At 51.7% G+C, this 23,150-nt stretch overlaps 1 protein-coding gene across 2 annotated transcripts in view; it reads left to right on the top strand.

Moving 5' to 3' along the window:
* Window positions 1-21,347: 21,347 nt before the first annotated feature.
* The window catches only part of LOC119287115 (ras-related protein Rab7-like), a 5,293-nt gene continuing 3,490 nt past the window's right edge, over window positions 21,348-23,150 (top strand). The window contains exons 1-3 of one of the 2 annotated variants that reach the window (XM_037566634.1): window positions 21,348-21,425; window positions 21,809-21,935; window positions 22,085-22,119. In XM_037566634.1, the coding sequence (XP_037422531.1) occupies window positions 21,348-21,425; window positions 21,809-21,935; window positions 22,085-22,119 (240 nt within the window). Of the gene's footprint in view, window positions 21,426-21,808; window positions 21,936-22,084; window positions 22,120-22,927; window positions 23,144-23,150 lie in introns of those variants that run through there. The other variant, XM_037566641.1, reaches the window with a different exon arrangement.

Raw genomic sequence — 23,150 nt, forward strand, 5'->3', positions numbered from 1 at the left:
AGTCCACTCGCCACTGTCGCCGCCACTCGCCTCGCCTTCCAGAGCTTGCTCTTGCTCCCCGTTGGGCATTGAATACATTTCAATAATGGCCTGAAAGAAAGCAGGGAGAACAAAGTCAGTCGACGCAATATAGGTAGCTGCGTGAGTGAATTCAGATTACAAGCAAAAACTCAGAATCAGACCTGCTCTGGTGCATGAGACTGGTCGAATGGGGGAACTCTCCTGTCTCCCCTGGGATTGTCCTTGTTCCCGGTAATGCCCGACAGCCACTTCTCCAGTGTGTTGTCGTCGACCTCCTCCGGATGGATCCGCGTGGAGTCTTCAAGACCCGAATACATCCACATCGGATGGTCTCGAGCTTGAAGAGGCTGGATGCGCCGCTGAAGGAAGACCTCCAAGAGATCCATACCAGTGACCCCATCACGAATAAGCTGGACCACTCGATCGACCAACACCTTCACGTGCGCCTTCTCCTCCGGGAGCACCTTCAAAGGGGAGGGTTTCTCCACTCGGTCCATGGTAAAGGGAGGGAGGCCAGTCGATTGCCCTGGCGTCGACTGGTCTTTACAGTAAAACCAGGTCGACTGCCATCCGTGAACTGAGTCAGGAAGAATCATGGCCGGAAAGGAGCTTTTCCCTCTCGTCTGGATGCCAAGACCCCCACACATCTGGATCACTTGGGTCCTCTCGTCACTCGAATTAGCCTTTTTCACTGTCTGGGAGCGACAAGTGAAAATATGCTTGAAAAGACCCCAGTGAGGTCGGCAACCCAGGAAATTCTCACACAAAGAAATGAAAGCGGCGAGATAAACGATTGAGTTGGGGGTAAAATGGTGGAGTTGTGCCCCAAAGAAGTTCAGAAACCCTCGAAAGAAAGGGTGAGGAGGCAAGGAAAATCCACGGTCGACGTGGGTGGCAACAAGAACACGCTCACCCTCCCGAGGTTGCGGCTCAGATTCCTTCCCCGGAAGCCGCGCCGAGTCATAGGGGATCAGCCCCCCTTCGGCTAGGTCGTCGAGGTCTTCTTGGGTGATCCTCGAGTGGATCCAGTCGCCCTGGATCCAGCCCTTCGGCAGGCCGGTCCACAAGGAAGATCCACCCCGACTGGTCGCCTTCCCCTTCGACCTCGCCGTCGCCTTCTTTGCCCGCTCCAGAGTCATCATCTTCTCCTTCCCCATTGTCGCCGGCGAGACGCGTATGGAGCGGTGATGCTGGGGCGAGAACGAGCGCAGTGGAGGGGCATGAAGAGGAGAAGAGGAAATGGGAACGCACTGTTCGGGAGACTCCGGTCCAACGCCTTATATGAGGCCGCTTCCGAGTGGCTGACGGGTAGGCCCAGGTGGCTCTGTCAAATCCCGTAACGATCACGCGCGCGATACGTGGCGAAAAAGGTGGCGTGGGGATCGAGGCGGCTCCGCTCTATCCCATCCGGTTACTACGGCCTCCCCTGTCCCGCGCACTTTCCAAAATTTGGATCCCACGAAATCTGCGGGCAGCAAACAACTTGTCACACCAAAGATCTCCTTCGCACCATCACTCGGAGCCTTACAAGTAAAGAAACTCACTCGACGAAGAATTAAGAATGGATCAAGGCGACTGAAAAGGAAGTTGTTGTCATCACTCAGGTCCGTTGATCCGAAACAAGATATGCTCACGGCATGAAAAACGAGTTGGAGAAGTTCTCAACTCCTTCCCCACTCAAACCTCGATCCATTCGGGGGCTAATGATGAAGCTATGTACCTAGGGTAGGGCCATGGACCTGTCCTAACTGCCCTACCCAAGGACATCTCTAGAAGAAATCACCTTTCAATCGACTTGGAGGTGTTCCACTCGACAGACTTGAAGACACTCGACCAAGAAGCAAGCACTCGACCAAGATCCAACCACTCGACGGCCAAGAGACCTAAAGTCACTCCGCACGCTAACGGTCGGTCATTAAGTAGCTTTTATGGTCATCATAGCACTTTATTACTGAAGTAAATATGCCCTAGAGGCAATAATAAAGTTATTATTTATTTCCTTATATCATGATAAATGTTTATTATTCATGCTAGAATTGTATTAACCGGAAACATAATACATGTGTGAATACATAGACAAACTACTTAGTGTCACTAGTATGCCTCTACTTGACTAGCTCGTTAATCAAAGATGGTTATGTTTCCTAACCATGAACAAAAGAGTTGTTATTTGATTAACGGGATCACATCATTAGGTGAATGATCTGATTGACATGACCCATTCCATTATCTTAGCACCCGACCGTTTAGTATGTTGCTATTGCTTTCTTCATGACTTATACATGTTCCTATGACTATGAGATTATGCAACTCCCGTTTGCCGGAGGAACACTTTGTGTGCTACCAAACGTCACAACGTAACTGGGTGATTATAAAGGAGATCTACAGGTGTCTCCAAAGGTAGATGTTGGGTTGGCGTATTTCGAGAATAGGATTTGTCACTCCGATTGTCGGAGAGGTATCTCTGGGCCCTCTCGGTAATACACATCACATAAGCCTTGCAAGCATTGCAATTAATGAGTTAGTTGCGAGATGATGTATTACAGAACGAGTAAAGAGACTTGCCGGTAACAAGATTGAACTAGGTATTGGATACCGACGATCGAATCTCGGGCAAGTAACATACCGATGACAAAGGGAACAACGTATGTTGTTATGCGGTCTGACCGATAAAGATCTTCGTAGAATATGTAGGAGCCAATATGGGCATCCAGGTCCCGCTATTGGTTATTGACCGGAGATATGTCTCAGTCATGTCTACATTGTTCTCGAACCGTAGGGTTCGCACGCTTAACGTTACGATGACAGTTATTATGAGTTTATGCATTTTGATGTACCGAAGTTAGTTCGGAGTCCCGGATGTGATCACGGACATGACGAGGAGTCTCGAAATGGTCGAGACATAAAGATTGATATATTGGATGACTATATTTGGACACCGGAAGCGTTCCGGAGAAGTATCGGATAAAACCGGAGCACCGGGGAATAACCGGAACCCCCCGGGGGGTTAATGGGCCTCATGGGCCTAAAGTGGAGAAGAGTAAGGGGCTGCCAGGGTAGGCCGCGCGCCCCTCTCCCCCTAGTCCGAATTGGACAAGGAGGGAGGGGCGGCGCCCCCCCTTTTCCTATTCTCCCTCCACCTCTCCTAGTTGGACAAGGAATGGGAGGGGAGTCCTACTCCCGGTAGGAGTAGGACTCCTCCTGTGCGCCTCCATAGGGCTGGCCGCACCCCCCTTGGATCCTTTATATACGGGGGCAGGGGGCACCCCTATACACATAAGTTGATCCACGTGATCGTTCCTTAGCCGTGTGCGGTGCCCCCTGCCACCATATTCCACCTCGATCATATCGTTGTAGTGCTTAGGCAAAGCCCTGCGTCGGTAGAACATCATCATCGTCTCCACGTCGTTGTGCTGACGGAACTCATCCCCGAAGATTTGCTGGATCGGAGCCCGGGGAGCGTCATCGAGCTGTACGTGTGCTAAGAACTCGGAGTTGCCGGAGTAACGATGCTTGGATCGGTCAGATCGGGAAGACGTACGACTACTTCCTCTACATTGCATCAACGCTTCCATTGCGGTCTACGAGGGTACATAGACAACACTCTCCCCTCTCATTGCTATGCATCACCATGATCTTGCGTGTGCGTAGGAATTTTTTTGAAATTACTACGTTCCCCAACAGTGGCATCCGAGCCTGGTTTTCTGGTTTGATGTTATATGCACGAGTAGAACACAAGTGAGTTGTGGGTGGTATTGTTGGATGAAGCGGCCCGGACCGACATTACGCGTACGCTTACGCGAGACCGGTTCTCCCGACGTGCTTTGCACATAGGTGGCTTGCCGGTGACTGTTTCTCCAACTTTAGTTGAACCAAGTGTGGCTATGCCCGGTCCTTGCGAAGGTTAAAACGGCATCAACTTGACAAACTATCATTGTGGTTTTGATGCGTAGGTGAGATTGGTTCTTGCTTAAGCCCGTAGCAGCCACGTAAAACTTGCAACAACAAAGTAGAGGACGTCTAACTTGTTTTTGCAGGGCATGTTCTGATGTGATATGGTCAATACATGATGCTAAATTTTATTGTATGAGATGATCATGTTTTGTAACTGAGTTATCGGCAACTGGCAGGAGCCATATGGTTGTCGCTTTATTGTATGCAATGCAATCACGATGTAATGCTTTACTTTATCACTAAGCGATAGCGATAGTCGTGGAAGCATAAGATTGGCGAGACGACAACGATGCTACGATGGAGATCAAGGTGTCGCACCGGTGACGATGGTGATCATGACGGTGCTTTGGAGATGGAGATCACAGGCACAAGATGATGATGGCCATATCATATCACTTATATTGATTGCATGTGATGTTTATCTTTTATGCATCTTATCTTGCTTTGATTAACGGTAGCATTATAAGATGATCTCTCACTAATTATCAAGAAGTGTTCTCCCTGAGTATGCACCGTTGCGAAAGTTCTTCGTGCTGAGACACCACGTGATGATCGGGTGTGATAGGCTCTACGTTCAAATACAACGGGTGCAAAACAGTTGCACACGCGGAATACTCAGGTTATACTTGACGAGCCAAGCATATACAGATATGGCCTCGGAACACGGAGACCGAAAGGTCGAGCGTGAATCATATAGTAGATATGATCAACATAGTGATGTTCACCAATGAAACTACTCCATCTCACGTGATGATCGGACATGGTTTAGTTGATTTGGATCACGTGATCACTTAGAGGATTAGAGGGATGTCTATCTAAGTGGGAGTTCTTAAGTAATTTGATTAATTGAACTTAAATTTATCATGAACTTAGTACCTGATAGTATCTTGCTTGTTTATGTTTGATTGTAGATAGATGGCTCGTGCTGTTGTTCCATTGAATTTTAATGCGTTCCTTGAGAAAGCAAAGTTGAAAGATGATGGTAGCAATTACACGGACTGGGTCCGTAACTTGAGGATTATCCTCATTGCTGCACAGAAGAATTACGTCCTGGAAGCACCACTGGGTGCCAGGCCTGCTGCTGGAGAAACACTAGATGTTATGAACATCTGGCAGAGCAAAGCTGATGACTACTCAATAGTTCAGTGTGCCATGCTTTACGGCTTAGAATCGGGACTTCAACGATGTTTTGAACGTCATGGAGCATATGAGATGTTCCAGGAGTTGAAGTTAATATTTCAAGCAAATGCCCGGATTGAGAGATATGAAGTCTCCAATAAGTTCTATAGTTGCAAGATGGAGGAGAACAGTTCTGTCAGTGAGCATATACTCAAAATGTCTGGGTATAATAATCACTTGATTCAATTGGGAGTTAATCTTCCAGATGATTGCGTCATTGACAGAATTCTCCAATCACTGCCACCAAGCTACAAGAGCTTTGTGATGAATTGTAATATGCAAGGGATGAATAAGACTATTCCCGAGCTCTTCGCAATGCTGAAAGCTGTGGAGGTAGAAATCAAAAAGGAGCATCAAGTGTTGAGGTCAACAAGACCACTAGTTTCAAGAAAAAGGGCAAAGGGAAAAAGAAGGGGAACTTCAAGAAGAACGGCAAACAAGTTGCTGCTCAAGAGAAGAAACCCAAGTCTGGACCTAAGCCTGAAACTGAGTGCTTCTACTGCAAGCAGACTGGTCACTGGAAGCGGAACTGCCCCAAGTATTTGGCGGATAAGAAGGATGGCAAGGTGAACAAAGGTATATGTGATATGCATGTTATTGATGTGTACCTTACTAATTCTCGCAGTAGCACCTGGGTATTTGATACTGGTTCTGTTGCTAATATTTGCAACTCGAAACAGGGACTACGGATTAAGCGAAGATTGGCTAAGGACGAGGTGACGATGCGCGTGGGAAACGGTTCCAAAGTCGATGTGATCGCGGTCGGCACGCTACCTCTACATCTACCTTCGGGATTAGTATTAGACCTAAATAATTGTTATTTGGTGCCAGCGTTGAGCATGAACATTATATCTGGATCTTGTTTAATGCGAGACGGTTATTCATTTAAATAAGAGAATAATGGTTGTTCTATTTATATGAGTAATATCTTTTATGGTCATGCACCCTTGAAGAGTGGTCTATTCTTGTAGAATCTCGATAGTAGTGATACACATATTCATAATGTAGAAGCCAAAAGATGCAGAGTTGATAATGATAGTGCAACTTATTTGTGGCACTGCCGTTTAGGTCATAACGGTGTAAAGCGCATGAAGAAACTCCATACTGATGGACTTTTGGAACCACTTGATTATGAATCACTTGGCACTTGCGAACCGTGCCTCATGGGCAAGATGACTAAAACACCGTTCTCCAGTACTATGGAGAGAGCAACAGATTTATTAGAAATCATACATACAGATGTATGTGGTCCGATGAATGTTGAGGCTCGTGGCGGATATCGTTATTTTCTCACCTTCACAAATGACTTAAGCAGATATGGGTATATCTACTTAATGAAACATAAGTCTGAAACATTTGAAAAGTTCAAAGAATTTCAGAGTGAAGTTGAAAATCATCGTAACAAGAAAATAAAGTTTCTACGATCTCATCGAGGAGGAGAATATTTGAGTTACGAGTTTGGTGTACATTTGAAAAATTGTGGAATAGTTTCGCAACTCACGCCACCCGGAACACCACAGCGTAATGGTGTGTCCGAACGTCGTAATCGTACTTTACTAGATATGATGCGATCTATGATGTCTCTTACTGATTTACCGCTATTGTTTTGGGGATACGCTCTAGAGACGGCCGCATTCACGTTAAATAGGGCACCATCAAAATCCGTTGAGACGACGCCTTATGAACTGTGGTTTGGCAAGAAACCAAAGTTGTCGTTTCTGAAAGTTTGGGGCTGCGATGCTTATGTGAAAAAGCTTCAACCTGATAAGCTCGAACCCAAATTGGAGAAATGTGTCTTCATAGGATATCCAAAGGAAACTATTGGATACACCTTCTATCACAGATCCGAAGGCAAGACTTTTGTTGCTAAATTCGGAAACTTTCTGGAGAAGGAGTTTCTCTCGAAAGAAGTGAGTGGGAGGAAAGTAGAACTTGACGAGGTAACTGTACCTGCTCCCTTATTGGAAAGTAGTACATCACAGAAAATTGTTTCTGCGACACCTACACCAATAAGTGAGGAAGTTAATGATAATGATCATGAAACTTCAGGACAAGATACTACTGAACCTCGTAGATCAACCAGAGTAAGATCCGCGCCAGAGTGGTACGGTAATCCTGTTCTGGAAGTCATGCTACTAGATCATGATGAACCTATGAACTATGAAGAAGCGATGGTGAGCCCAGATTCCGCAAAATGGCTTGAAGCCATGAAATCTGAGATGGGATCCATGTATGAGAACAAAGCATGGACTTTGGTTGACTTGCCCGATGATCGGCAAGCAATTGAGAATAAATGGATCTTCAAGAAGAAGACTGACGCTGACGGTAATATTACTATCTACAAAGCTCGACTTGTTGCAAAAGGTTTTCGACAAGTTCAAGGGGTTGACTACGATGAGACCTTCTCACCCGTAGCGATGCTTAAGTCTGTCCGAATCATGTTAGCAATTGCCGCATTTTATGATTATGAAATTTGGCAGATGGATGTCAAAACTGCATTCCTGAATGGATTTCTGGAAGAAGAGTTGTATATGATGCAACCGGAAGGTTTTTTCGATCCAAAGGGAGCTAACAAAGTGTGCAAGCTCCAGCGATCCATTTATGGACTGGTGCAAGCCTCTCGGAGTTGGAATAAACGTTTTGATAGTGTGATCAAAGCATTTGGTTTTATACAGACTTTCGGAGAAGCTAGTATTTACAAGAAAGTGAGTGGGAGCTCTATAGCATTTCTGATATTATATGTGGATGACATATTACTGATTGGAAATGATATAGAATTTCTGGATAGCATAAAGGGATACTTGAATAAGAGTTTTTCAATGAAAGACCTCGGTGAAGCTGCTTACATATTAGGCATAAAGATCTATAGAGATAGATCAAGACGCCTAATTGGACTTTCACAAAGCACATACCTTGACAAGATTTTGAAAAAGTTCAAAATGGATCAAGCAAAGAAAGGGTTCTTGCCTGTGTTACAAGGTGTGAAGTTGAGTCAGACTCAATGCCCGACCACTGCAGAAGATAGAGAGAAAATGAAAGATGTTCCCTATGCTTCAGCCATAGGCTCTATCATGTATGCAATGTTGTGTACCAGACCTGATGTGTGCCTTGCTATAAGCTTAGTAGGGAGGTACCAAAGTAATCCAGGAGTGGATCACTGGACAGCGGTCAAGAACATCCTGAAATACCTGAAAAGGACTAAGGATATGTTTCTTGTATATGGAGGTGACAAAGAGCTCATCGTAAAAGGTTACGTTGATGCAAGCTTTGACACTGATCCGTACGATTCTAAATCGCAGACCGGATACGTGTTTACATTAAATGGTGGGGCTGTCAGTTGGTGCAGTTCTAAACAAAGCGTCGTAGCGGGATCTACATGTGAAGCAGAGTACATAGCTGCTTCGGAAGCAGCAAATGAAGGAGTCTGGATGAAGGAGTTCATATCCGATCTAGGTGTCATACCTAGTGCATCGGGTCCAATGAAAATCTTTTGTGACAATACTGGTGCAATTGCCTTGGCAAAGGAATCCAGATTTCACAAGAGAACCAAGCACATCAAGAGACGCTTCAATTCCATCTGGGATCTAGTCCAGGTGGGAGACATAGAGATTTTCAACATACATACGGATCTGAATGTTGCAGACCCATTGACTAAGCCTCTTCCACGAGCAAAACATGATCAGCACCAAGACTCCATGGGTGTTAGAATCATTACTATGTAATCTAGATTATTGACTCTAGTGCAAGTGGGAGACTGAAGGAAATATGCCCTAGAGGCAATAATAAAGTTATTATTTATTTCCTTATATCATGATAAATGTTTATTATTCATGCTAGAATTGTATTAACCGGAAACATAATACATGTGTGAATACATAGACAAACTTAGTGTCACTAGTATGCCTCTACTTGACTAGCTCGTTAATCAAAGATGGTTATGTTTCCTAACCATGAACAAAAGAGTTGTTATTTGATTAACGGGATCACATCATTAGGTGAATGATCTGATTGACATGACCCATTCCATTAGCTTAGCATCCGATCGTTTAGTATGTTGCTATTGCTTTCTTCATGACTTATACATGTTCCTATGACTATGAGATTATGCAACTCCCGTTTGCCGGAGGAACACTTTGTGTGCTACCAAACGTCACAACGTAACTGGGTGATTATAAAGGAGCTCTACAGGTGTCTCCAAAGGTAGATGTTGGGTTGGCGTATTTCGAGAATAGGATTTGTCACTCCGATTGTCGGAGAGGTATCTCTGGGCCCTCTCGGTAATACACATCACATAAGCCTTGCAAGCATTGCAATTAATGAGTTAGTTGCGAGATGATGTATTACGGAACGAGTAAAGAGACTTGCCGGTAACGAGATTGAACTAGGTATTGGATACCGACGATCGAATCTCGGGCAAGTAACATACCGATGACAAAGGGAACAACGTATGTTGTTATGCGGTCTGACCGATAAAGATCTTCGTAGAATATGTAGGAGCCAATATGGGCATCCAGGTCCCGCTATTGGTTATTGACCCGAGATATGTCTCAGTCATGTCTACATTGTTCTCGAACTGTAGGGTCCGCATGCTTAACGTTACGATGACAATTATTATGAGTTTATGCATTTTGATGTACCGAAGTTAGTTCGGAGTCCCGGATGTGATCACGGACATGACGAGGAGTCTTGAAATGGTCGAGACATAAAGATTGATATATTGGATGACTATATTCGGACACCGGAAGCGTTCCGGAGAAGTATCGGATAAAACCGGAGCACCGGGGGGTTACCGGAACCCCCCGGGGGGTTAATGGGCCTCATGGGCCTAAAGTGGAGAAGAGGAAGGGGCTGCCAGGGCAGGCCGTGCGCCCCCTCTCCCCCTAGTCCGAATTGGACAAGGAGGGAGGGGCGGCGCCCCCCCTTTTCCTATTCTCCCTCCACCTCTCCTAGTTGGACAAGGAACGGGAGGGGAGTCCTACTCCCGGTAGGAGTAGGACTCCTCCTGCGCGCCTCCATAGGGCCGGCCGCACCCCCCCCCTTGGATCCTTTATATACGGGGGCAGTGGGCACCCCTATACACACAAGTTGATCCACGTGATCGTTCCTTAGCCGTGTGCGGTGCCCCCTGCCACCTTATTCCACCTCGATCATATCGTTGTAGTGCTTAGGCGAAGCCCTGCGTCGGTAGAACATCATCATCGTCTCCACACCGTTGTGCTGACGGAACTCATCCCCGAAGCTTTGCTGGATCGGAGCCCGGGGAGCGTCATCGAGCTGTACGTGTGCTAAGAACTCGGAGGTGCCGGAGTAACGGTGCTTGGATCGGTCGGATCGGGAAGACATACGACTACTTCCTCTACATTGCGTCAACGCTTCCATTGCGGTCTACGAGGGTACGTAGACAACACTCTCCCCTCTCGTTGCTATGCATCACCATGATCTTGCGTGTGCATAGGAATTTTTTTGAAATTACTACGTTCCCCAACAATTACTAGCGTTACCAGTAACGCCCTACCTTAATGTACATTGAACCCTTTGTAACGTGGGCTGGCCGGGGTCCTGGCGCACTCTATATAAGCCACCCCCTCCTCCGAGACAAGGGTTCGCACGCTTGTAATTGATACTCTCATAATCCAGTCGACCGCCTCCGGGCTCCGAGACGTAGGGCTATTACTTCCTCCGAGAAGGGCCTGAACTCGTAAACCTTGATTTCTTACAACTTCTCCATAGCTAAGATCTTGCCTCTCCATACTTACCACCCTACTTCACTGTCAGACTTAGAACCACGACACCTACTACTACGTGCAGCCCGCTGACGACGACCAGGAGTAGTTTAGGAGGATCCCAGGCAGGAGGCATGCGCCTCTTTCGATATGTAAACCAGTTTGTGCTAGCCTCTTCTTAAGGCAAACTTGTTTACTTACGTCTGTACTCAGATATTGTTGCCTTCGCTGACTCGTCTATGATCGAGCTCTTGTATTCGAGTCCTTGAGGCCCCTGGCTTGTAATATGATGCTTGTATGACTTATTTTTTTTGTAGAGTTGTGTTGTGATATCTTCCCGTGAGTCCCTGATCTTGATCGTACACGTTTGCGTGTATGATTAGTGTACGATCAAATCGGGGGCGTCACAGTGTTCATCTCATCGGAAACAATACTTTCAATATGTTGTAGAAGACGCTCCCCCTCCGCTGAACCTTCTGATGTAAAAAGGTCCTCGTAAAACTTAGCTGCCAAGACCCGCATGTCATCATTCGATGTGCACCAAGTCCCATCCTCCTTGAGTAACGACTTGACCGTATTTTTCCGTCGCCGATGTGATGCTCGATTTTGAAAATACTTTATGTTCTGATCCCCCACTGAAGCCAATCTATCCGCGACCGTTGTCTGTAGTATATCTCCTCCTTTTCATAGAGATCATGTAGTTAAACTTCTATATCCTTTACCTCTCCAAAATAGCCCGTATGCAGTGACCTCTCTTTAGTCTCTTTTAACTGTGATTTCAGCTTCGAGATCTGTCGCCGTAAGGAGCCAAAAACCTCCCTACTCCATCTCTGCATGGCCTTGGACACAGCGCCAAGTTTTTTACTCATATCCGCCGCTCCTCCAAGCTCCTGATTGACCCCCTCCCATGCAAGCAGAACCATTTCCTCATAATTCTCATGACGCGTCCACGCCTCCTCAAAGCGAAATCCCCTTTCCATCTTTGAGCTAGCCGCATCCAGTGACACAGCCGCTCTAATGACCAGTGCAGCGTGGTTTGATTCCTCCGTTATCACGTGTTCCACCGCAGTCTCCGGGAACATCTGAAGGAAATCGTCATTGCATGTAGCCCGGTCCAGCCTCATCTATATATTTGCATTGGCATCTTGCTTATTATCCCATGTAACAGGGTATCCGGTGAAGCCCAAGTCAGCCAAGTCGCAGTCAGCTAGGCATTCTCTGAAACCCTCCATTTGAGTGAAACTTCGCAAGTTACCACCTCTCTGCTCCGTTTGAAAAAGTATTTCATTAAAATCGCCTGCACATAGCCATGGTAGATTATCTTGTCTCCTCAGGTACCTTAAAGCCTCCCATGTTTTATTCCTGAGCTCCGTACGGGGTTCCCCATAGATTCGAGTGAACCTGAAGGATTTACCCTCATATGATATCACGGCATCAACATAGTACTGGCACCATGGCTGAATCGTCACCTAAACATTGTCTCTCCACCATAAGGCAAGTCCACCACTTCTGCCCACACAGTCCACCGCCATACCATTACTAAAACCCAAACTCCACCTCAATTTCTCCATAGATGTCGCCTTCTTCTTCGTCTCACTCATGAACACCACCGCTGGGTTGTAGGACTGTACCAGGTCTCTTAGCTCGCCAACCGTCGGGTCCAACCCCAGTCCCCGACCGTTCCAAGCCCAGACGATCATTGGTCGCGGCGGCCCCGGTTGTCGGGGTCCGCCGAAGTAGCACCACGACCACCAACACACTCAAAGACTAACGCCACCTTCTGGCCTCTTGTCACCAGAGAGCCCATCAACCCCCTCCCTTCTAGCTCCATCACTTTTAGCCACCCACACCTGTCTAGAAGGCATCTTCCTCTCTCGAGGCACATACTGCATATGGTCGTCCCGCTGTCGGGACGTTCCCACATCTTGTCTTGGTCTATGTACATAGTATTGTCGGTGTTCTGGGAACGGGGGTCCCCAGACTTGCCTGCCTACGGCCTGCAGCGTGGCTCAAATGGGGGCCCAACGCGGCTCATCTTCATCAACACAAGACTCAAGACCCTCGCGAGGGGCCAAGCCTCGCGAGGTGGACGACACGACGCATCCTCAGGCGCAGCCTCATCAGGCTGGCTCGCAAGGAGGCGGAGATATCAAGACAGGGTACCTCGCGAGGTGCCCATGACGTGAGCCATGACGACTCAGGGTGCCAGGCGCGCGCCAGCGCGCGCAGCGTCCTTCTTTCCTCTTTGGTGCAAAGGGGGCAAGCGCAGCCGTGGAGTACCGAGGCATCCGGCAAAGGTTGCCATTTCAGTGCAACGAGACCAAGACCAGGAGGACTACGAGGCGGAGGTCACCATGGAGCCCTGCACGGCGTCATCACCAGAGCCTTTGGCAGGCGAAGACCAACTTTAGTCAGGATAAGTGTACTCGTTGTTCCCCTTCAAATTAGCCCGCCATTGTTGGCTCCCTTCCCGCTCAATATTTGGGAAGAGGACCAGGGCCTCTATAAATAGGACCAGCCACCCACATGGCAAGGGGCTGGCTGGTTCGTCCGGTTTGCAAGTAAAGAGAGAGAGAGAAAGGTGACCGAACTCCTCCTAGCAGTTCATCACCCCAGCCAAGAACAGACCCTCACGAGGCTGTTCTTCCTTGTATTGTTCATCATCACCGGCCCCAGGAGGCAATCCACCAACCACACACTAGAGTAGGGTATTATACCACAACGGTGGCCCGAACCAGTATAAATCTTGTGTCTCTTGTGCAGTTCTTTCAATAGTTTAGATCTTTGCGAGACGGTGAGGTTGAAGGCGTGATCTCCGCGCGCACCCCAGTGTTCGAACCTTAAGGGTCTGCCGGAACCCGTGAATCCGACATTTGGCGCGCCAGGTAGGGGTGCGCCGGAATTCGTCTTCCACCACTCCGCTCTTCTCCGACCGTCGCATCCATGTCTGGCGCTCGTCGGGCCCGCGCCAAGCGCCGGGCCGCCATCGCTTCTCGCGTCGCCCAGACAGCCCCTGTTGGTGGGTGTCCTTGTCGTTCCCCGTCGCCCGCCGTCAACGCCGCCACCGGCCCGGCGGGGGGCGAGCAGCAAGCATCGTCTTAGCACCCGTCTGTGCGGCAAGACGGCCGCACTGCAACTCCATCACTCGCCCCAGCCGGCTCTTCGTCCCGCGCGCTCCCGCACCCTTGGAGGCTCGAGCTGCGCTCATCGCGGCAAATGAGCTCTTGCGCTACCGCCCCGTCGACGACATCTATGAGGAGTGGCTCGACCGCGTCGCCGAGCTCGTCCGTGCCGCAGGGGGCTCTCCTGCGCCGTCCGCTCCACTGCGCCGCACTCCGCCCCGCGCGGGCAATGAAGCTCCGGGGGCGTACCAGCCGCCTCCTCTCCAAGAAGACGTCATGGCTCCAAGGCGCGTGGCCCCTGGGCGGAACCCGCTCCGCCAGGTGCCAGCGCAGCAAGAACGGAGCTGCCAAGAAGTCCCTCGCCCGCAAGAAGCTGCCCGGGCGCTCCCTGCTCCAGCTCCGGCACGCCAAGACCCCGCTCTGCTCCTAGCTGCAGCGCGTGGGGACCCTCAAGGCCAAGCTCTCCACCAGCCGAAGCCTTTTGTGGCCACCGCGGGCTGTCGCGCCTACACCATCGAGCTGCGCAGTGTCGCGTGGCCCGGCAAGTTCAAACCGGACCTGCCTCCTCGCTACGACGGCACAACTGATCCTGCAAAGTTCCTCCAGCTCTATGAGCTGGGCAACGAGGCTGCCAGCGGGGATGAGAAGGTCATGGCGAACTGGTTCCCCATGGCGCTCAAGGAAGGAGCTCGCACCTGGCTCCTGAATCTGGCTCCAGGAACGATCTCCTCCTGGGACCAGATGCGCACCCGCTTCATCGCCAACTTCCAAGGTACTCGCGACCGGCCGCCCGCCGTGAGCGACATGCGCCGCATCAAGCAACAACCCGGAGAGACCCTGCAAAAGTACATCCAACGCTTCAACAGCGCGCGCCTCAAGATCCCCAAGGTGTCCAAGGAAGCCATCATCTCGGCCTTCTCCGATGGCGTGCACGACGTCAAGATGAAGGAGGAGCTGGCGATGCATGAAGACCTTTGCACCTCCCTGGAGCTGTTCAACTTGGCGAACAAGTGCGCCAGGGCTGAGGAGGGACGTCTCTCCCTCCTCGAGCTGCCTACCGTAGACCCAGAAGAGAAGAAGCCCAAGGCCAAGGACGTGAAGCGCAAGGGGGCTGCTGTACTCGCAGCCGAACTAGACACCAAGCGCGGCAAGGATCTGCCTGACTCCTCCAGGGCAAGCCGGTACTGTGTGTACCATGACCTCCACACCCACAACACCAATGAATGTCAAGAACTCCGTGCCGTGCGAGAAGGAAGGATCGGCCGCCGCCCTGACCGTGCTGACCGGGGCTACGACCGAGGAGGAGGAAGAAACCCAGGACACTGGGAAGATCGCGGCCCGCGCCAGGGGTGGCGCGACCAACCTCGCGAGGACCGCTGGTCGGACCTGCCTCACGAGGGGGACTGGAGGGATCAGCCTCGTGAGGATCGCCCTCATGGCAGCGCAGGCCTACCTCCGCTGCCGCCTCCGCCAAGGAGGAACGAAGACCGCCACCAAGACGAGGGGGCTGGGGGCTTCCAAGAGCCGCGCGCAATCGCCTGCATCCTGGGCGGAGCTCAAGCCCCAGCCTCCCAACGTATCTTCAAGCAGTTTGCCCGCGAGGTGAATGCAGTTCTCCCCAAGCTCGAAGTAACGCGCCCCCTCAGGTGGTCGGCGTGCGCCATCACGTTCAGCTCAGCAGACCAGCTCAAGTGCTCGGCCATAGCCGAAGTCCTCCCGATGCTTTGCTCCCCAGTCATCAGCAATGTGCTGGTCACCAAGACCCTCATCGACGGAGGGGCGGGGCTCAACGTCCTATCCGTGGAAACATTCAACAACCTCCAAGTGCCCATGATCAGCTTCAGCCAACCAAGCCTTTCTCCGGAGTCACCGACGGTTCCACAGTCCCGATCGGGCAGGTCCGCCTCCCTGTCACCTTTGGGGCCCGCAGCAACTACCGCACCGAGCTCATCGATTTCGACGTCGCCCACATCCGCCTACCGTACAACGCCATCCTCGGGTACCCAGTGCTGGCCAAGTTCATGGCCGTGACTCACCACGGCTACAATGTCCTCAAGATGCCAGGAAGTGGCGGCGTCATCACGGTGCCCTGTGAAGAGAAAGATGCAGTGTGTTCCCTGGAGCGAGCCTTTCAGGCCGCGTCGCTAGAAGACCCAGATCGTGGAAGCAGGAGGCTTCCTGAGACCACCCCCAAGAAGAAGAAGACGTCGTCAGGCTCAGCCCCTCAGGAGGCCGGCCCCTTAGGGCCCGTGTCTGCCCGGGAGGACCCTTCTTCCATCGCATAGGAAAGCGCGCCCAGCGCCCTCCTCAGGCAGGGCTCGGGGGCTCTCACCTGGAGGGCCACCGACCTAGCCAGGGTCACGAGAGAGGCGCTTGGGCACCATGTGGAGGCGTGCTTCGAAGCACATTTCCCTCGAGAAGGAGCCAGGCAAGGAAGGCCCGACCAGCAGGAGTTCGTCAACAAGGCCATTCAAGAACTACAGGAGTCAAGGATCATGAGAGGTTGCCGTCGTCCACCAGCTGTGGCCCCACATCCAGGCGAGGATGGTGGGCTGCGCGTCTGCGTCAATGTACCAGGGCTCAATCAGATCGCCACAACGGAGCGCCTCTGGCCCTCGCGAGTGGGGCGCTGCGGAGGTCCACCCCACAGCTATGTTCGCATGCCTTACGGCCTGCCAAGCATGGCCGCGGCATACCAGCGCCTCATGAGGGGCATCATGGAGGCTTAGGAAGAAAGGCGCTCCGCGGCGCTGGCGGAGATGAAGACAGCTCGCGAGGAGTCACCAGTGCCTCCGGAGCCTCCCGAGGCCCCGGGGCCTGGGGGCTCATGAGGATCGGCTTCCGCAACCCACCGAGTCTGCTGCACCAACGCCACCTCGCCGATGACATCCTCAGATATGCTACGCTTCGGTGGCGCACCCCCGAAGCAACGGCCAGGCCGAGCGAGCCAACGCAGAGGTCCTGAGGGGCCTCAAGACCAGGACATTCAAGAAGAAGCTGGAGGCCTGCGGCAAAGGTTGGTACGATGAGCTTCAGTCCGTGTTGTGGTCCATCCGCACAACCGCGACCAAGCCGACTGGAGAGACCCCGTTCTTCCTGGTCTACAGAGCCTGTGAAGCAAGGCGAGTGCCTGTGAAGCTCTCGTGTTTTGGAAAAGGCCCAGAGCCTGTGAAGCAAGGCGAGTGCCTGTGAAGCTCTCGCGTTTTGGAAAAGGCCCAGAGCCTGTGAAGCAAGGCCAGTGCCTGTGAAGCTCTCGCGTTTTGGAAAAGGCCCAGAGCCTGTGAAGCAAGGCGAGTTCCTGTGAAGCTCTCGCGTTTTGGAAAAGGCCCAGAGCCTGTGAAGCAAGGCGAGTGCCTGTGAAGCTCTCGCGTTTTGGAAAAGGCCCAGAGCCTATGAAGCAAGGCGAGTGCCTGTGAAGCTCTCTCGTTTTGGAAAAGGCCCAGAGCTTGTGAAGCAAGGCGAGTGCCTGTGAAGCTCTCGCGTTTTGGAAAAGGCCCAGAGCCTGTGAAGCAAGGCCAATGCCTATGAAGCTCGCCGCCCCGTGACACTCTCACGTAATAATGAGTGGGGTTGTACACGCCCCGGAGTCTCAAGAGCGCCGGCCTCAGGCCCTGGGGCTCCCTCCCATGCCCAGTGGCAGCACTTAGCTCCGCGCTGGTGAGAAGACGTCGAAGACTAGATTAGGTGCCGGACGCGGCTTTTTCATTTGCTTTCCGCAGTTGACGTGTTTACTTGCATTTGAAGTCTTATTGGAGTTATCGCTGTTTGCTGATTTGAGATTCATCGATTCCCGCTCCTCGCTTTGGTTTCTCTCATAAACGACCTCGCGAGGGATGGTGCTCAAACGCCCTCACGAGTTTTTCTACTCTAGCCGCTGGAAGGTTTCATGGCCCGGGCCCGTTACAGGAGCACCCCTCTAGTCCGTGCCCCTCGGGCACTGCGACGCGCACACAGGGCCTGGGTCGGTCGCCCCCCCGGCAGGGGTCAAAAACTATCTATGCACAGGCGTATAGTTAAGAGGCGCAAAGATAAGATCAAGGTAATGGCTAAAACGGCAATAATTCCCAACACGCCCCAGCAGGGCTCCATGCAGCTGTTTTGTCTTACACAGGAAACAAAAGGAAAAGGAAAGGACGAGCCCGGCGCGGCCCTCCTCACACCGGCCTGCAGAGGCGACCCGGGCTGCCTCCGGGCCTCAGGCAGACTCCCTCTCGCGCTTCACCGGGGCACGACGGCGGGCGGACGAACCACCACCTCCCAAGCAGGCTCGACGGCACGGGGGTTGACTGCGGCCGCCGCTGGAGGAGTCGCTTGAGGAAGAGTTGACGAAGCTTGGGGAGTCTCGGACGCTGCCATCCGCGCGGGCGCTATCTCCTCCATCACCGTCGGAGCGGGGCCCCCGGCCGCGGTCGTCGTCCTCAGGGCAACACCCCGCGCGGCGACCATCTTCCCCAAACACCCTCACATAGAGGGTGGCTTCGCCGTTAAACCTGAAGTGCAGGGTGCACCGGCGCCTCAGGTCGCGAGCGCGGGCGAACGCCTGCCAGCCACGAGTTAAGGCCAAGTCCCCGTTGGCGGAGACCTCCAGCGCAACCCATGAGGACCTGCTACAGCAGCCCTCTGCCTGGAGCCAGAGGCCACTAGGAGCACCGGCCGGGAGTTCACCAAGAAGGAAGCGAGGGAGTTGGAGCCGGGCGCTAGCCGGCTCCGCTGACCAGACGATGAACTCCGGCAGCACCTGTGCGGCGCGAAAGCGCGGCCTGGGGGAATGCGCAACCCAGGCGCGTCCCTCGGCCATGGAGGCTCGCCCGCCGCCGGGCTGGGAGCCGCCCCCATGACCACCAAACGCTACCGTGGCGGCCACCGGATGCTTCCGAGGGTGCCCATGACCACGCTTGGGCGGGGGAGAGGCAGGATCAACCTGGAGGGCCTTCCCCTTCTCCGCAGCCGAGTACCTCCTCGATGGAGCCATCACGTCAAGACGGAGCAAGAGCAGAGGCAAAGGAGACAGCAAGGAGGGATGGACTAGAAGGGCACGCGCGGTGCCGTACTTATGGCCGGCGAAGGCCAACCGCCGGCCTCCACGATCACAGGTAATCATGACACGATCTGCATGCAGGGACTTGTCCAACTCGCGCGATCACCGAGGCATCGGGGGGAAGTGGAGACGCCCACGTCCAATCAACCGCCACGCGGCGCCCAAGGCCGCAGGCTGTTAGGGTCCGCGGCGCTTCGCCCTTGCCCTTTCGCCTCTCGGCACGGCCAAGTCCATGCGCGCCTTGGGCCCGGGGGCTACTGTCGGCGTTCTGGGAACGGGGGTCCCCAGACTTGCCTGCCTGCAGCCTGCAGCGTGGCTCAAATGGGGGCCCAGCGCGGCTCATCTTCATCAACACAAAACTCAAGACCCTCGCGAGGGGCCAAGCCTCGTGAGGCGGACGACACGACGCATCCTCAGGCGCAGCCTCATCAGGCTGGCTCACGAGGAGGCGGAGATATCAAGACAGGGTACCTCGTGAGGTGCCCATGACGCGAGCCATGATGACTCAGGGTGCCAGGCGTGCGCAGCGTCCTTCTTTCCTCTTTGGTGCAAAGGGGGCAAGCGCAGCCACGGAGTACCGAGGCATCGGGCAAAGGTTGCCATTTCAGTGCAACGAGACCAAGACCAGGAGGACTACGAGGCGGAGGTCACCATGGAGCCCAGCACGGCGTCATCACCAGAGTCTTTGGCAGGCGAAAACCAACTTTAGTCAGGATAAGTGTACTCGCTGTCCCCCTTCAAATTAGCTCGCCATTGTTGGCTCCCTTCCCGCTCAATATTTGGGAAGAGGACCAGGGCCTCTATAAATAGGACCAGCCACCCACATGGCAAGGGGCTGGCTGGTTCGTCCGGTTCGCAAGTAAAGAGAGAGAGAGAGAGAGAAAGGTGACCGAACTCCTCCTAGCAGTTCATCACCCCAGCCAAGAACAGACCCTCGCGAGGCTGTTCTTCCTTGTATTGTTCATCATCACCAGCCCCAGGAGGCAATCCACTAACCACACACTGGAGTAGGGTATTACACCATAACGGTGGCCCGAACCAGTATAAATCTTGTGTCTCTTGTGCAGTTCTTTCAGTAGTTTAGATCTTTGTGAGACGGTGAGGTTGAAGGCGTGATCTCCGCGCGCACCCCAGTGTTCGAACCTTAAGGGTCTGCCAGAACCCGCGAATCCGACAAGTACCCTGGTCTCCTCTGACTTCCCATGCTTGTCCTCTCCCCATGCTCTTGCATGGATCGATGAAGCCAACTTGTTCCTGGGCTGGAGTCCCACGCGTGGAGCGTGACAGGTGTTGCCTACCATGTGTCGCCCGGACCGAAGCTAGCTGCTCCGCCGCCTGAGCCCCGTGTACGCCTGCTCCTCGTGATCGCGCTCAAGTCGCAGGCCACCCGTAGTTCGCGCGCGTTGGAGTCGATCGTGCGCTCGTGACAGGGCCTACCTGCCCCACCGCATGAGTGTGCCGCCTTCTGGTTTATTGGCGACGACTTGATCAGATCGGATGAAGAAGTCGATGCAGATGCAGCCGCCGGGAGATGCGCGTATGCGAACGGGATGGATGCCTATGCCGGACGTATGAGCATGGATTTTCTTTTCACCGAATTTCATCTAAGGATCGTTGAATTTTTTGGTAGCTAATAGAAAAACTAATCTAATGAGAATTTCTAAAACCGAAATTGATCTAATGACGGGGAGCTGAAAAATTGGATCGAAACTACGAGACTGATCTAATCTTTGATTGATCGGGTGCCGCGCCCCCGGGGAGAGGAGATTAATCTCACTGGGGGCGGCGCGCCGCGGAAGTGGTGGAAGGTTCTAGGATCGGCGTCGTGAGACTAACCGCTCTGATACCATGTAGAAGTGCACGCTCTAACCAATGCAACCAAAAGATTGGTCTGATGGATGAACTGGTTAGGTGCATAAACTTACAACCAACAGGTTCAGGGTTCAAAACCCAGTAAACGCAATATATAATTGCGGCCTGCCCCCTCTTCCGCTGCCCACGTCATATAGCTCCAAAGGAGCGAGCTATATGACGTGAGGGGGAGTGTTGGAGTATAATGTCCGACCCTCTCTCTCAGACCGATCTTTTGGTATTGAATTCATGCTCCAACCAACTCATCCAAAAGTCTGAACTGATGGAGGGAGGTGGGCAATATATTTCAACACTCCCCTTCACGTCTAGACTATTTTAGTCCTTAGACGTGGGATCGATGTAGGCCGCAGAATCATTTTATTTAATACTGCGTTGGCAGGGTCTTGAACTCAAGACCTCTTGGCTCGGATACCATATTGAATCCAAAAGTCCGAACTGATGGAGGGAGGTGGGCAATATATTTCAACATCTAGGCCTGCATGGAAGCCGCTATGGAAATGTGGGGCTCCACCTAAGGTTTGTGTCTTCGCTTGGAAAGCTGCTCGAGAGGCTTTGGCTACTCGTGTGAATAAGAAGTGCCGACACATCGAATTGGATGGAACCTGCACAATATGTGGGCAAGAGGATGAAACAGTTCATCATGCTCTAATTAGATGCCCTCTCACCCGAAACCTGTGGGATATAATGTGTACGGTCTGGGATTTGCCGCCTGCTAAAGCTCTCCAAAACAAAGAGACAGACTGATTGTTAATGCTACTACTCCCTCCGTAAACTAATATAAGAGCGTTTAGATCGCTATTTTAGTTATCTAAACGCTCTTATATTAGTTTACAGAGGGAGTACATGAGATGGATGAAATACAACGCATGCTTGTCCTGATGGTGTTGTGGCGTGTGTAGCATGTTCACAATGAGCTCACCCATGAGAAGCCTTTGATTCCTGCTGAAGCTTCTAAACATTTCCTATCAAGCTATGCAGAATCGTTGCTTATGATTAGGCACCATCCGCATGCAGACCTCACCAAAGGTAAATTCCAAACATGATGTATTGCCCGTCATTGATGTGTACGAGCAAATCAATCTGTCCGAGTGCTATAGCATCATGGGAGCCTCCACTGGAAAATTATGTCAAGCTAAATTTTGATGGTTCATATGTTGTTGTGGACGGATCCGTAGGAGCAGGTATGATCCTGCATGACCATGTTGACCAGGTAATCTTTGCGGCCTGTAGATGGCTCTTCAATTGCCCCGGACCGCTAGAGGCTGAGCTTGCTGCATGTGAAGAGGGACTTAAGTTGGCACTACACTGGTCACAAAAACCAATACTGGCGGAGACGGATTGCGCTGAAATCTTGTCATTAGTGAATGCAGGGCCACTTCCTCACAAAAAAAGTGAATGCAGGGTCACTTTGTTCGAGGAACATGTACCAGGTGGCTGTAATAGCAGAACTGTTAAAGAAGAGGCAAGCTAAAATTAGGAAAATCAAGAGAACAGAGAACCTGGCTGAGCATGCCATGACAGCCATTGGACATCAACAACAAAAAGGGGCATGTTGGCTAGCAAATAGTCCTCAGGAGATTAGCACTACCATCATGAATAATTGTAAAAACATTATTATTACTTAAGTAATGAATTGCTTTTACCCCGCAAAAAAATTAGCGGTCGGCTGCATGCGCACTTGCACGATTTACCAACAAAGCGATGCTATGTTTTTTGAGTTTGGCACAGGGTTTATGATGTACTTCCTTCGTCTTATAATATAAAAACATTTTTTACACTACATTAGAAAAGAAAAAAGGTTTATCTTTTCAAGAAAAAAGAAAAAATCTTTAAAGAAAATCTGAATCTTACCCCCGCAAAAAAAATCTGAATCTTACAACAGGTGATTTTCTTTTTCATTGATGGCCAACCAAACCAAAACTCCTACTAAAACAAATCGAAGGAGGTTCTACGCGTCGGATCGCGGTGGCCCGACCTACGGTCGACACATCACATCACGGCCCCCTTCGGCGCAGCTCCTCCGGTCCGGTCTCTCCCTCCCTCCCTCGCGTCGCCCACCACAGAGCACACGAGTCGACGCGCCGCGACAGCTCAGCTCTTTCGTCTCGTCTCGCCTCGCCCCCTTCCAGTCCCTCCCTCCGGCGCGCGAGCGAGATCGATCGCCGCGGACCCTAGATCCCGATGGCCTCGCGCCGCCGCACCCTCCTCAAGGTCATCATCCTCGGCGACAGCGGGTGAGCA

This window comes from Triticum dicoccoides, chromosome 1A (genome assembly GCF_002162155.2).
Source record: "Triticum dicoccoides isolate Atlit2015 ecotype Zavitan chromosome 1A, WEW_v2.0, whole genome shotgun sequence".
NCBI lineage: Eukaryota > Viridiplantae > Streptophyta > Magnoliopsida > Poales > Poaceae > Triticum > Triticum dicoccoides.